The sequence below is a fragment of the Apteryx mantelli genome, chromosome 15 (genome assembly GCF_036417845.1).
Source record: "Apteryx mantelli isolate bAptMan1 chromosome 15, bAptMan1.hap1, whole genome shotgun sequence".
In the NCBI taxonomy this organism is placed as follows: domain Eukaryota; kingdom Metazoa; phylum Chordata; class Aves; order Apterygiformes; family Apterygidae; genus Apteryx; species Apteryx mantelli.
This window is the reverse complement of record NC_089992.1, coordinates 24,319,900-24,335,612: the sequence shown is the minus strand read 5'-3', so window position 1 is coordinate 24,335,612 and position 15,713 is coordinate 24,319,900. Positions and strand designations below refer to the sequence as shown.

Below are 15,713 nucleotides of genomic sequence, written 5' to 3'. Positions count from 1 at the left end.
AAGGAAGCTATATCGTTGTGGTCTGGAATTCACAATGACACATGCCTCTCGCTTCACTGGTGGCCCCGGGAGGCTCCTTGGGCTGCGTGGTGGGGGGTCATAGGGAAGTCTTGTTATGTTTATGATTAATACAGCAGAATAAGACCCACAGATATGTAAGAAAGATACACAAACAGATGCAAATAGGCTTTATGAAGGATGAAATTATGTTAGATAACTTGAGCATTTACTTCTGATGGCTGCGTATTCACTGTTCAAGTAGTTCATGTTCTGCTTAATTTCAGGAAGGCTTTTCATTAATTGATTCCCACAAGTGGTTGAAGATAGTAAGAAGAGCAGACTGCCTGCTGTTTGGGGCAAAGTCAAAGGTCAGTAGAGTTGCTTCTAATATTTCTAATAGCCAACACAGTTCTGTATAGGGTTATTTAATACCAGACAAATTAAACCAGAAATGCTGAGATATTGTAAACTGTCCATATGAAGTAAATATATAAAGTGGACTGAATCATCTTAATGTCTTTTGCAACTCCTACTATCTGAGTCTTTTGGACTACTCTCTGAGAGTGAGCTACTAAAATAGCTAGACTGATATTTATTTAGAATTTGCTGATCTGAATGTATAAAACCTGAAAATGGGCCTGCGTGGTGACAACCACACTACTAACCATTAAAAAGATCAAGAGAGTCTTACCTGTGGCTTACATTCTTCAATGCTGCTTATCAATCATTTTGAACTGCATATACAACATCTCCCACACTGGCAATTAAATTTAAACATTTCTTTGCTTGGGAATGTGTGAAAGACAGGTTAGTTTTGCATGTATTCCCGTTCTTTCTCAAGCTTGCCATTAGGGTTATATCTCAGAGAACTGGTGTTTCCATTTTGGCACCTCACTTTGGCCAGCTGAATATCTAAACAAACAATTGGTCATTTCCTGGCCCCTGAGGCCTGGCACCATAGTGTCTGGTTAGCGATCCAGGCATTTGGTATTGAAGCTAATGAAAGAGACCTGGACTTCTGGTCTTCCCCTCAGATCTCATGAAAAATGGTTGGTTAGCCTTTAAATAATTAAATGGCACTTGCTTGTTACTAACGTATGTATAAAATCTCAGTTTTCTTAGTTCTTAAATGAACTCTGGGAGGCTACTTATTCAGCTATGCTGAGCACTTGACAGGTTATTCAGAAACAAAGATTGTTTCAAAATGTGAACAGCTCTCCCTGCTCCCCTGATACTCTGATACTTTCTCGGTTTTGTTGTTGCAGAAGAAACAGCTGCCTTCAGTTTAACTGTTTGTACTTGACAAGAGAATTCATCTCTAGGTTAGAAATGGGAATTCTGGAAGGAGATAAGTCCCTTGTTCAGTAGCTACTAGAGACCAGTTTTAGCTCCTGCTAAACGTTTAAGATTAAAGATTCACAGGACTATTAAGACATAAAAACATTCCAAGTATTCTAAGTTGTTCTAGCATTCTCCCTGCCAGGAGCTCTTGTGGGAGGTACAGACTGGGTTATTATAATCATAGATAATTGCAACATCAAGGGTAGCTGAAAACTGCACCTATGCCTGTTTACTTACATTTGGATCCCTTATCTGGCCAATTATACAGTTTTATATCTTTTATAAAAGATGATACAAACAAAACAGTATAGTTTGCAGAGAGGAATGTCTTGCTAATTGCAAAATATAAACAGATGTGAGGCCTAATAAATGTTGTTCAAATAAAAAGTCATCATCTCATTTCAGAATAAGCCTAGCCTGATAGTGGCACTAGGAAATGCAAAAATAAGTATCTCAACCTCTTTTAATTTCATGGATTCTTGCAACCTGAAACCAAAATACCTTTGCTCTCTGATATTTGTCAGATTGTATAACAATCTGGAACATCACTGGAGAAGACTGTGGAGCTGCTGCAGTAATTAGTTTAGATGAATCAGTAGATTCAGTTAATAAAACAGTTAGTAAAACCAGTTCCCCACCACAGTGTTAAGAGACTCTGCTGCATCTCAGAAGAAACATAAAATCAACATCACAATCATTTTGAGGCTTGAACAAAACTTTAAGGGACATTTCACTCAGTCTTCAATGAAGACAATGCATCCAAATGCTTGCTTACCGTAAATTCTCACAACTTAAACTGGATTTAGTGGTACTACAGTGGTCCTATCATACAGTTTCTCTACTTTATATCCTAAACGGTAGCTGGAGCGATCCCTGAAATGCTGTCAATGTATATATAGTTTCTGTGCTAATCTTTAAAAATACCGAAGAACATTTCAGGAAGCCAGCCACAGCACATAACTCCCTGTGTTTTGTCTTTGGTAGACATAAGTACAAAAGGTACTATGAAGCAAAGAGTCAAGCAGAAGGAAGTAGAAGCCGTTTAAGCAGAGGAAAGCAAGTTACCTTTTCAAAACACAGCTCTTATATTTGAGTGCACAAGGCAACTATGGGGCACGTACAACTAAATATTTTACTAGCTATCATTTGTTTTACCTTTTTGCTCTTTGTTCTCATTCTGTTGTCATTACTGCACTGGTTTTAGTTTTTTCACTGCTTTTCTATTCTTGTTTTCTTTTGCTCCTTGTTACCTGCTTTGCAGCTGTAGAGAGTTTGAATAATTCATGTCAAAGAAACATGGAGTTTAATCACTGCAATTATGTACATTAGAAAAAACTGTGTGAACATTAACAGATTGGTTTTCATAAGTCATTAGTATTGCATTTTTAGTGAAAAATTTCTTACAAAATATTCTTTTAACAGGGCCAGGGCTTTATGGACTCTTAGGTAGCAGAATGAATTTCTAAACTATTTTGAGAAACTTAGAAGTATACTTAAGGGAGAAAGACATGTAGAGTGGATACCTTTCACAGGTATACTATTGAAATTGAGATGTACTATCTGAAGTTAGTTTATTCAGTGAAGCATACATGTATGGCTGTGTAATTCTGAAGCCATATCTGTCAGACCTATGTATGTGTCTTATTTATCTGAAACAAAAGGCTGCATGGCTATGACTGCCCTCTATATCCGTCTGTCTCTGGTAATCAGTGATCTCATGTCAGTTTTTGACATGCTTCTATGAATAAAAAACAATTTTTTTTTAATATAAAAATCTGCAAACAGTACGAAGACAATAATTTACAATATTCTTGTATTAAGCTATTTGTCTTCGTACTGTTTTCATTGAGTCCACCCCTCAGAGTGGAAAAACGTGCAAATTCTATGATCCAAGTGATCTCAAAGCTCATTAATACTTTAGCTCTTGTGTAGTTCAGGTGCTACTGCCCAGTACTCACAGTTTATGCTAAAACTTGATGCATGTCTTAGCTTAATTATTACTACCTCTTTTTCATAAAGGAAAAAAGTTTTATTTAGAAAACTTACTGTTGTTTATAAACTTTAATCTTAAATGTATAACAGTCCTTATGAAAAAGTAGAGAAGAATACAGCCAGCTCAGACTAAAAATGGATTTGGGGATTTTAAGGGTAACTAAAATAGATGTCCTTCTGAAGGTCTCCAAAAGGAGTTCAAATTAAGGTGCAAGTTACTTTTCTCTCATTTTAATGAGAACTTACCTGTCTGGCATATCCTCAAATCAGTTTTCCATTATGTGAAGTTGACTCACTTGCCAGAACATCTTAGCCAATTAGAGGAAAAGTAACAGGGCACTGGTAAAAGGAGGACTGACGTTTTCCCTTTAAAAGGCATTAGAACAAGCTTTTATGCTTACAGTGCCCTAAAAATCACATTATGCATTCAGGCATGTAGTGCCTAAAAATCACATAGGTACATCTTAAAATAATGTGCATGTAAACATACAGACTGTGCCATGAAGAGCTGGTTCACCTTTGAGACAAAATCTTGAAAGTGAAATATGTCCTTTTATTCAGGTCAGCAGACAGTATGTCTAGCCATTAAAAAAAAAAAATTGGCTTTGAAGTTTCAGGAAGAATCAAATAAGCCAGATCAATCCAAGTAAAATTTGCTCCTTTTCTGGTACTTTAACCCTATTTCACATTTGAAATTTCAAGATCAACCTGAAAGTCCCCGTAATGCATTCTTTAAATGAGTGTTCAATTTGTATTTGCCTTATGGCATGTGAATGTGCTTGGGACAAGCTTATGATGCACTACAGGCCTTTCAGCCCTCCATTTTCAGTGCAGTTTGCTGGAGCTCAGATATTTGAAATTTCTGTTATTATTATACAGCATGACAACCTGCATTGGAGGTTAACTCTGTCCAGTATATTTGTTTAGTTTTTAATATTATTTCACTACTTGAAGGAATTCTCTATTTTATTAAATAATGAAAAGATGCTCTTCATGAGCCTGTGTTACTGGCGTACATAGAATCTGCCATATTTCATGGTTAAGGACAACCGTAGTGAGTCAGAGTCTGACTAGCCCAACAGCATCACTATTAGAACACTAGACTTGTAGCTGATTTTTGGTATGAACATTTCCAAGGGCTGTTTTTGAGGAAAGGTTAGAGAAGAGTTTTTCATTTGCATAGTATCTCTCTTACTAAATCATCTGTTTCTTGCACACTTAATGATCTGTGGTGGTTTCTATTCAAGGAACATCTGCATTCATTCGGATTTCTACATTGAATTTGTATATTTAGCTAAGCACAGGCAAATTGGGTAGGTAAGGCTGGACAGGTGACATAAATCCTAAATGGAAAGCAGAGTTTTCATAACTTTTAGCTTAGCTTCCAAAGTTAGTTAACTTCTGCTTCCTTTAGTGCCATTTCACTTTTATCATCAATAGCTGGTCAGAGTTGGCTTATTTTAGAATACTACTTGGAGCAGTAAGCACTTAATTTCCCTGCAATATTTGTGTTTAAAAAATATAAAAATAAAATCCTGTTGTCATGGCAAGTTTTTTTTTTCATGTGGCTAGACTTTTGATTAGCTGACAAGTGACCCTGCTTGCTTACCATTTCCCTGATTTTGACTTATTTTTGAACTGGGAATCAGATGTTCTTCTGGTTTAGCTACTGGGATAGATGAAGATGCCATAGGGAAAACAGTTTTCTTCATATTTAAGTTGGTGCAGTGATCCAAGAGCTATCACCTTCTTCCTAACAATGAACAGGAATTTAATTAAATCTAAATAGTTTGAGGAGATGCAGAGTTAAATTAATTTCTCTTTGCTTTTGAGCAGAATGAATGCCGTATGTTCCGTGTTCAGTTTGGTGGAGAGTCAAAAGAACAGATGCTGGAACACTGCTGTAATTGCGTGCAGAAGCTTGCAGAGTATGTACCAGTTCAAGTAACTGATGAACAAAGCCAGATGCTCTATCAAAGTCTCAGTCAGCTGGCTCATGGTGAAAATCAAGTGAAGGACTCTGAACAAAATGCATCCTTACTACATACGGTAAGTAAGCAAGAGCACGTGGACTGGAAAATAGAAAAATAATTACCTCGTAGTGTTAGATCTGTAAATGATATCTGAGTGCATCTTTGGCAAAACAATCTTTTGCAACTGCTAGACGTATATGAAAAATGAGCAACAAGCCATCATTAAAGTCCTGCTAAAAACAAGTTAAAACAATGTTTCCTTGACTGTTGATGGCTTGTCTCAGCTGTTACAAAGTTAGTCTTTTTCCAGGGAAATTATTTTAGGTGTGTTTCATTATCAGCCCCTATTTTTTTATGAAGAAAATGCTAGCCACTATTAGACTTTTTTTTTAATCATGAAAAGCTTCAGTTATTTTTTTAAAGTCACTGTTCTAGGAAATAGACTTTTTTTTTTAATTGCTTTATGCATCTTAACTGGTAGATTCAGGTTGAAGTCTGAAGGATTTGTCATTTTTTTGGCACAATACCTGAACTGTGTAGAGGGTGCCAAAAATGACTAGAGTGATGCATCACTTCTAAGCTATTTTTCTTAGTTAAGATCTGTATTTCATGTCTCAGGAAACTGAATTACTCTTCCTGGAATCCTGGATAGGAAAATTTGGGAAACCCAAACCTGACATTCAGTTTACATGCAGGGGAAAATAGGTAGTGAACTGGGCTGGAGTTATCCAGGAAGAGAGCTATTGAAGCTGGCTATAATTTTCCTATTTTCTTAGTGTGCCTGAAAGAAAGGTCAACAGAGTAACCCTCAAAAAATGGTTCTAGCTCCTCGAGCCTATTATAACCTCAGAGCAATCATTTACCACCTTTGTAGCCTCAAACAGGTCAGTCATAACCAAGGTTAATATATGCAGTTCATGTGATTATAGGAGGATTGTATTAGGAAGTCTATGGAACGAGGTTTTTAGGTGGGAAAAGCTTTGCTCTGGGGTTTGAACTTCTAAGCTGGGGAGCCTGAAAATGAAGAAAACAAACAATTGATGCAGGGGCTCAGGCAAACACAGGAAGCTATTACTGCTAAAGAAATAACAACAGAGGCTACATCCAAGGGACACGTATGAACTCCCAAGCAGAGGGGGGTATGGGTTGGTAAAATAGTTAGATGCTTTCTGCTTAGGTTAATAAATATGAATAGGGGACAGAGGATAAGAGCTGAATTGTCACCAAGAAAATGTGTCCAGACTTTCAGTGTTCTTCATCTAAGACTGCTGGGAAGCACCTGGCAGCTTTTCAGCTAGATTATACAGGATAAGAAAAATGGTCAGAGTCATTCAAGCAACTAAGAATTTTCTCCTTTTTTTGTTTACCTACTCCTCTGTTTTGCAGTCATAGAATCTGTAAATACAATAGTTGCATCAATTTTAACTTAACCCGATACATTTTAAGTGATTTCAGGGTAACAACAAAATGCTCCCCTCTCCAAGACAAAGTCCTTAGGCAATTAGAAAAGGCAGATAATGTTTCTGAGGGTGACCGATTCTTGAGTACATACTCTTGGGCATCCAGAGGATCACATTTACCAGCTCTCAGAAACATCCCTGCAGCTAACTCAGCCAGGAAAATTCTGGGGCATGTGATAAAATGTTGAAGACCAAGCCTGAGTCCAGAAGGGGAATCTCAGAGTCTTCATTTACCTCATTTTCAGGATAGAACCTGGGCAAGTCCTGCAATACTGGACAGTGGAGTCAGATTTGGTAAAGAAAGTAGGGGAAAATACATTGCTCAGTTGACTCACACCTTTTCCCAGAGGGTGCATGAAAGAAGACCTTCAGCAGCTGATCTCCAAGATTTATGGGTTCAACTTGAAGCAGATCGCCTCTCCTTTGGGCTTTGCTCATTTTCTGATGAGCTAAAACAAAGAATGGAAGGTAAAGAATTTAATGGCAGAATACCATTAAACGCCATTAAGCAGTCATACAAATGTTAATTATGCTCTCACTCCAGAAGTTGGACTGAAAGCCTCACTCTGAAAACAGAAATGTGAACCTGAACCATTTTTTTGGGTGGTGTGACCCATAAGGAAAAAAGCATGCTCCTTGTGAGCATACACATTATTTTTTAAAATTTCTTCCAGTGTGTAAGTAGTTTAAAAGTTACCTTGGTTTAGACATGGCAGTTTAACTATAGGTCCATTATTTCATGTCTTTAAAAAGTAAAGACTGAACACATGTGCATTCAGGTTTCATAAAAAGATGCCTTTTTACTACATAAGGTAGCTGAGCACATTCTCTTCCTGTTATCTCTAAAAATGGAACTACTACCCTTTTTGCACATACCCACACTCTTCTTGCTAAGAAGCCTTTATTTGCATTTGATATTTTCCAGCCAGATGAGCCTTTACCAGATTCACACACAAGCTTTGGAGAAAGAAGATCTATAACACAGCTAGCACAGGTAAAAATCTAATGCTTGGATCCTGTAACTTCATTTCTCTGACATGGAGAGAGAGTGAGCTATCTTGTACCCTGTAGACATCTGATAGCATCCTGATGCTCAGTGAAGTCTCCTATCAGCAATAATGGTTCATTTACTTACAGCCATACCAGCAAAAACACAGGATCTTGTGTGTAATGATCTAGACCTAGGAAATAAGCTACAAAAAGGAGATTTCATGGTATAATTTAAACATTTGCTTAAAAAAAAAAAGCAAAGAGCAAACAAATACCCCCATGCCACATACAAATAAATGATTTTGTCAGTGTTCCAGTCTGCAGTTATCCCTGCAGTTTCCTGCAGTTATAGCTTAAGTTTGAAAATATCAATCATCACACTTGACTCGCAGCAAAAGCATCCGTAATTCAACTGATAGTTTCACCAAGAAGTCCACAGTAAAATGGTGTTTAAAAATAGTTTGATGTTAATGTTACTTACTTTTTTCTGTATTGTCTGAAATTCACAATAAGATGATTGAGGAGAAACAACTGTTTCTAACCTTTTTTTTTTTTTTTCTACAAGTTCCCAATGGATCTTTCTTGCACTTTTTTTCCTAGGGATAGAATGATCAAGACAATGCTTCAAATCAATGGTTTAAGGGACAATTCCTATCATCAATTCTGTCATCTCTAAATCCCAAAAGCCTTTTAAGTATAAAGGAACAGACTTACCAAACACTTTGTTTCAAGAAAGTAGAGTTCTCTGAGCTCATCTCAGTGATGAGAGCTGTATACATGTCCTGCTGGTCAACTACCAACAGTTTTGTTCTTATCCTTGTACAGATCTGTGGATTATATTTTAGTACTTCCAGTTCTGCTGAAGCATGATAACTTGCAGAAAAAAATATTAACATTCACTTTGTTTTGGATCTAAGAACAGGCTCTAATTTTTATCTGCACTTTCAAATAATTAGGTACTTTCAAATAAAGCAGTGGCTGCTCAGGGTGGGACTGAGTTACTTGCGCTACTGCAGTATATTAGGAAGTTGCTAGGAAATCTGTATGTACACACTGCTGTGCAGCTGAGCTGAGTGCAAACTTAAGCTGTATCTGTTACCTGGCCATAGCTTGGGCTAAGAAAGCAAGCTAGAAGTCTGACAACACCTTAAAAATTTATTTTCTTGCACCTATATTTCAGTGTTTACTACATTTCTTCTCTGCAATAAGGGCAGATGGGATTTACAGACAACCTGAATGGCAGCCTCAGGACTATCTCAGACCTTCCTGATAGCCTGATGTTACCAGTGAGCAGGTGCCTGGAACAGATGGAATTAATGATGACAGTGGTTGCACAGGGCACAGCAATCCTTTCCTGTCCTGGACATAGTTTAGATCTGTGTTCACTATTCAGTATAGAGTGATCAAACAAGGCACAGCTGGCCTTTAGCAACTGTATTTTTTCATGACTAAGCTCTGCTTTGAGACAATACTAGAAAAGGTAAATTAAAACCAGCATTATAAAAGAAAAATTTAGCTTTTAAAAATTCCTGCTTCTGATAAAGGCTTTCTAGTACTGAGACCTTTCTTTGCCATACACATTCATCCATTTCTCCTCTGAACAAATAGCAAGTTCCCTGGCACAAAAAGATGCCTTGATGTAGTATTTTTCTGCACAGCATCCTCTACTTGTTTCTCTGCTTTTTAGTCAGCTTAATACAGCTGTGCTCAGAGATGGTGTTTCCCATCCTCTGGCCCATGGGCTTGCAATCCCAAGTTCATTCAGGGTTGAGCTCGTTTTCCTAGTTCTACTTCAGAGACATATCCTTTCAGCTGGCTTATTTATGCTCTGGAATTTAAATTTCCCATTTCTGCCACCTCAGGAGACATTTTCTGGTCTCCACTCACCATTTTAAAGTTAACAGAAGCTTTAAGCATTCTACCAGGGGTTTTTTGTTTGTTTTTTTAAACACATCCAGCAGACTTCCATTTGTGTTTAAGGACACTGTTCTCAACTCAGGACTATGACATGAGCCAGGAAAAAAAATGATACTGCAGTGTGAACCAATAATAAGACGAGCAAAAATACTAGGATATATCCCCCCCTCCCCAGTCAAATGTGGGTATGCCCCAAATGTTAGTGTGCCCAGGCCATCTGGCAGTTGCCCTACACTGTTACAAGTTTAAGCTATGGAAGCTAGGGCCTGACTTAGCAGTTTATAGCAATTTTGACTTTTCCAGATGGCCAGGCATCTCCCAAATCAGTGCATCAGAAAAATAGGCCAAACTGTGCCTTTGAAGTTCCTTAAAACAAGACACAGACTAATTATTGTTAGGTGTTTCCCCCACCCCCAAATAACACAGCAAACATTCACCATGATCCCCAGCTGCCTCTGCACATCACCCTTACTGCATTATGAAAGTACAGTTTCAGTCTTTCTTTAATTCTACTTTCCTCTCCCATGCAGAGAATCCAAAAAGCATCAGCAGTAACTGATGCTCCTGCTATTATAACTTTGGCAGAGATAGGTAAAGAGAGTGAGGGGGAAGTGAGGGCTGTAGAAGATGCACAGCCTAAATAATGGAAAAGTTTTGGTACACAAAGTCTCAGAGACATTAATGCATATTATGAATTATGCAGTTTAACAAGAGCAGCAACACTGACTACAGTAGGGCCCTTAAATGGTGAAGATGCCATTTCTTCAATATAGCTCACATCCAGCAGGGAAAACTGGCAGCCAACCAAAATAAAGTTTTAGTCAAGCTGGTTCGGATTGTTGTCATAGTAGCAGCAGCACAGAAAGTGCTTAGGAGTTGCCTATCAGGCCATTAGGCTTGTGCATTTCTCCAGCGTATCCAAAGAATGAGAGCTGGCATCTCCTACACACGATGGAAAGTAGTCAAGGCTTCCTCAAGCGTGATGCAGCACATCTCCCATTTTGCTGCAACTAGTTTTATATTGAAAAATGACATGACACACATATTCCCTCCCCACCATCACCACCACAAGAAAAAAAAAATGCTGGGGGGGGGGGGGGTTAAGTAGGGATGAAAGTGGTTTTTAGGTTTTAAAAAGCCCCATAATTTACTTGTAAGAGACATCTTGCTAAATTAAGGTCTTTGAAACAAACTCTCTGGTAATTCTAGCTTCTAACAGCATTACATACACTTTATAAAAGATCCTTTTTTGTTACACAGAATGGATTCACTATGAGGCAAAAGTCACTGTTACCCAGGAAATTACCATTTCTAATTTAAACAATTGTACAGTCAAGAATTCAAAGTTGCATAAAAAGCTATATTAGAATTGGCTCTAAGTATCAGAAAAAAATTATATACAGAAATCATATGTGATTGAAAGTATTCAAACAGCATATTAACAAGGCAGATGTGTCTTTATTAAATACTGAAGGGAAAAATCTGAGCTAACTCAATTGTTACAAAAAACATGTAATACTACCTTTTATGTACAAGATTAATACAACACCTTTGTTTTTACTTTTGCAGTCTGTGCTGAAATCGAAGTTTGAGCTCCCCCTCGTGTATCGGCATTCTGTGTGGAGTGCACAAGAGCTGGGGCCTTTTATTCGCTTATGTCTTATGGATCAAAATTTCCCAGCTTTTGTGGAAGATGTGGAGAAGGAATTGAAAAAATTAACAGAAGGTTGAGAACTTATTACTACTAGAATATACAGCACTCGGGATACACAAGCTTAAATATTGTTAATTATCTGAAAAAATCTCACACAGTTTTGTCAGTGTTTTATTTTTAAAAACAGGTGAATCCACTTTTTATACATCATTGCACTTCAACAAATACACAGAACACAAGTTCATGCATCTACAGTTACGCACATCATGAGAACCCTGTTAGGTCTATTTCTACAATCTTTAAATCATGAGAAATTACAGTGTCAAACTAAAGAGTATAACTAGTTGCATAGAATATCACCATGCCGTAACATTTCATCATCATTTAAACAAAAAAGAAAATTATAAAAGTTTGCCTGAATTGAATGTACAAGAATATGTTGAACACATCAGTGCAAAAGGATTTGAGAATTTACATGATTTAACAAAAAAAAAAAATCACTTAAAAAGCAATCATATATATATATTTATAAACTGAAGTTTTGTTTTTGTTTTTAACTGCATTTCACCACCACCACTTTGTTGAACCATTCCAGCTTTTGAAGTCTGATTATTGGACACCCAAGTCTCTCTATATAGGTTAAGCCCTTAAGATAATTTCAATTTATATTACTTCTCTAAGTACCAGAACAGTATAATTCTCTCATCTTTCAGACATACAGTAAGGAATGAATATCAGCAGCTTAAAAATGAAACACATTTACTGTATTTTGGTTTTCCCCCTCCCCCAAAATATAAATATATACTGTATATATTTTTAAGTTTTGCTGTACTTTACAAAAAAGTATCACTAGATGGCAGCAGTGCATTTTAGAGCTTGGCCAATTTAACAGCTACCTTAAGTAAAAAATGGCGCATGCATGATTCAACTTGCTACTTCTACTGTTTAAATATATTAAGGAAAAAAAGCAACATTCACAGCACATCAAGCCCAAAATAGTTTACACCTTCTACACTGAAGCATTATTAAAATTTATCTGGCTAGGTCATCCTTACAGGAGAGGCTAAATAAGGCATGCTTTAGACAGTCATATTGTTGCTCACTTGAAAAGGAGAAAGGAAAAAAAAAAAAAAGAAAAAAAGACAGAAGTGAAGTTCTAGAACCAAGAGTTCCAAACATTAAATTTAGCAGGTCATATTGCCATCAGTCTCTCAGAAACTTAAAGCTCTAAAAAAGAAATGAGAAAAGGTATTAGTCAACGACTGACAGCATTTTCAATGTCACATGCCATAACTACATAAACAAAGCCGTTAACATCTGATTTGCTGTGAAATGAGATAAAGGCTTCCCAGCCACGGCTAGCTTCCAGATTTAAGATAGAATGAGGAGGCTTTTTTAGTAGTATTTTTCTACCAGAAATGCTAAGCTATAGTTTGCTAAGCTACAGTTGTGATTGCCTAGAGTTCTGCAGCTAGTGAATCATTAAAAGACCTACGTATTTCATGCAAAAATTTTTTGATAACCCCGTGTGTTCTTTGAAACATGACAGAGTCAGGAGGACTAGTGCTATACACTGAACAGCTGACAGCTTTTTAAATGCATGGACAAGCTATGTTTACTTATCCCGATCCCTACCAATTACTACCCAAAAAGGAGGACTTCAGTCTGACCATTTCTGACCCGTGTGCAAGTCATACTTACATTATAAGCATTTTTAATTTGTGTTTCTCTGACGTAAGTTTTTATCTTTATGATTGTTTGTAGAATTTGTTTTCCTGGAGAAAGAGAGAGAAAATGCAAAGTCATTCACAAGTATAGGAAAACTTTTCTTTGAACATACAGTTAAATAGCGTTTCATTCTTCCCCCTCCTGTCTCTAGGTGGTTAAAGACAGCACACACAACTTTTAGCCATGTATGTTGATACCTTCTTGCCTAGTGTATTCGCCTCCTACATCATTCTGCTTCCTAGTTTTACCACTTACATTTTATAATTGATGCAGCATGCTTTTCCAGTTTGCCAGTTACTTATTATATTTGTAATATATCAAATATGTTATGCAAGACAGTCAGGAGACCACTTTTTGCTTTAGCATGAATATTTGTTTCTAACTCTTTCAACAACATTGTTTTTATAGCAAAGTTCTTGGAAATCTCAATCTTCTCTACTCCAGTGCTTACAAATGACAAAAGGCCAGAGTTCCCAAGTATCGGTGATGAAAGGCTTGCTTTACTTGAGAGCATTGACTTTTGTGGCTTGTCCCCTTATGCTCAGACTTTTACTCCCTTGCCCAAACAACAAATCAGAAGAGGTCAGCTTACGGGCTCTTTGGAGTGAGAATTTTGCCTGCTTTTAGGTAGCAATATAGTATGTGGCACGCTGATCTTTAATAAAGCTTCAGACTGTCACAGTCAGTAATGTCACATGTAATGTAGGTTTAAAGTAATGTAAACTCCCGTAAACTATCAGATCCCTTTGAGTAATCTCAGTAATATTTTTCTTAAAGTGCACTTACATTGGCCCAGCTGGTTCATCATCTGCAGCAAGAGTTCAGATGCAATCCAGTGAAAGACAAGGAAAGGAAAGAAAAACAAAGTCAGTCTTTGTACCGTACACTAGCTGAACTGAAACAGCAAACCAATCTACAGCATTAAAGGCCATTCCACTTTGGTAGTGCAAAATTCATGAGTTATTTTTCTGGATTCAAGTTTTAATGGCAAGTATGTTGCTTCAATGGTTTTAGTTAACACTTTGAATGCTTGTCATGAAGAACTGCAACTGTAGCGGACAGATTGTTGCAATATGGTCATACTCATCTTGTCCCCAAGTTCCAGTGGTTCAATCTCATAAAGTAGATGAGAAGACAAACCAACATTTCAGTTGTAAAATCCTGCTGTTTGTTTTCTTGCATTGTTTTTTTTTTTTTAAACCCATTCTTCAACTGCTGATGGGTAATTATTGGTATATACACAACAGGGTATATACCATATGCTCATCTTCTCCCATGGATCATACAACCATTTCATATTCCATTTTTCTTGAGGTCTAATTACACCGGACCAGGTTAGGAGGAGGTTGAAGGTGCAATACTTTATTCCAATATCCAAACATAGTCCTTGGATAGCAGCAGGCATTATGCATGCATCTAATAGAAAACAGGACCCAAAACACTAGGAAAAAATTATGGTGTTGTAATACCCCTAGACACAACAGACTTCAGCTACAGAAGACTGACAGCATTGTTCTGCCTGTGTCTTGGCAAAAAGCCAGGGAAAAACATTCTCTTTTAGGAATTGGAAAAATATCTGCCAATGAGTAATGTTTCAATGAGTAATATTAGTTCTTTCATGACCAATTGAACGTTATTTGAATTACAAATATGTTATTTTGCCAACAAGTTGCAGTACAGAAGACAGAAATTAAGTGCATTTAAATAGCAGTACACAATTAATCAAGAAAGTTAATGTTCCTGTAGAACTATTTTGGGGGACCAATTCACAACCTGCTATTTTTAGCATATTAATGATTGCTGTTCCCCCTCATGCTAGTAGGTTGGGGTTTTTTTTTTCTTCACTGAAGTCTTTAAGAAACTCTCAGCAGGATTCCACAAGGGGGCTTAGTGCACATGAAGCAGTTATGGAAATTACAGTCTTAAAACAGTGTAGGCATCCGCATGAGCACACACTAGGAGTAATGTCTGTCAAACGGGACATTACTCCACCTGTACCTTCAAGGCAACGGATAGGCAAAGCCACCGCTAGCACAGACAGTGACCGGAACAAAAAAATATTTCAAAAAAAGAAAGAACTAACCACAAACCAATAGCTTTACAGCCAAAAATAACATACTAGCGACACACCAGTGTCCACAGAAGTCCATTACCAGCAACAGTACACTATCGGACAAGATACAGAGAAAACTAGGACTAGTAAGGACAACCAGACATCAATGTGCTGTTGTATATACAGTGGAGATATACAGAGACACATCAGGTACTGAAACACAAAGCACAGTAGAGTAAATCTAGATCTTCCCTCCACAAATATCTTTTGATTCACAAAAGATTTCAAAACAGACTATACTACGTACTCTGTATGCTCTGTGGGAAGAATGTTTTTACAGAAGTGGACAGACAGCAAATCCTTACTCCCCCCCCTCCACACTCAGTAGCGCTACCAAAGCCATTCTGCTTTCAGACTTGGTTATCTCAGCTTTCTATAAGCATAAGCAACATCTTGGAGAGTTTGTTTTGCTGAACTTCAGAAATATAAAACTGCACCATTAAGATACAAGCTCTCTCTTGCTATAATAACCATTCTTCCTCTTAATTAAAATATTTAGATACATATTTCAGATAGGTAAGTTTTGTGTGTTAATAGAAATGCTT

At 37.2% G+C, this 15,713-nt stretch overlaps 2 protein-coding genes across 2 annotated transcripts in view; one reads left to right on the top strand and one right to left on the bottom strand.

Moving 5' to 3' along the window:
- REC114 (REC114 meiotic recombination protein) overlaps positions 1 to 11,416 on the top strand; it is a 29,173-nt gene extending 17,757 nt beyond the window's left edge. Inside the window, exons 3-6 of the mRNA XM_067305805.1 lie at positions 285 to 368; positions 5,170 to 5,382; positions 7,692 to 7,760; positions 11,243 to 11,416. Coding sequence (XP_067161906.1) covers positions 285 to 368; positions 5,170 to 5,382; positions 7,692 to 7,760; positions 11,243 to 11,404 — 528 coding nt within the window. The 3' untranslated portion in view covers positions 11,405 to 11,416. The remainder of the gene's footprint in view (positions 1 to 284; positions 369 to 5,169; positions 5,383 to 7,691; positions 7,761 to 11,242) is intronic.
- A 66-nt stretch (positions 11,417 to 11,482) lies between these two features.
- The window catches only part of NPTN (neuroplastin), a 57,989-nt gene continuing 53,758 nt past the window's right edge, over positions 11,483 to 15,713 (bottom strand). Inside the window, exons 6-8 of the mRNA XM_067305418.1 lie at positions 13,842 to 13,863; positions 13,029 to 13,102; positions 11,483 to 12,554 (exon numbers count right to left, since the gene is read on the bottom strand). Of these exons, the coding sequence (XP_067161519.1) occupies positions 13,042 to 13,102; positions 13,842 to 13,863 (83 nt within the window). The 3' untranslated portion in view covers positions 11,483 to 12,554; positions 13,029 to 13,041. The remainder of the gene's footprint in view (positions 12,555 to 13,028; positions 13,103 to 13,841; positions 13,864 to 15,713) is intronic.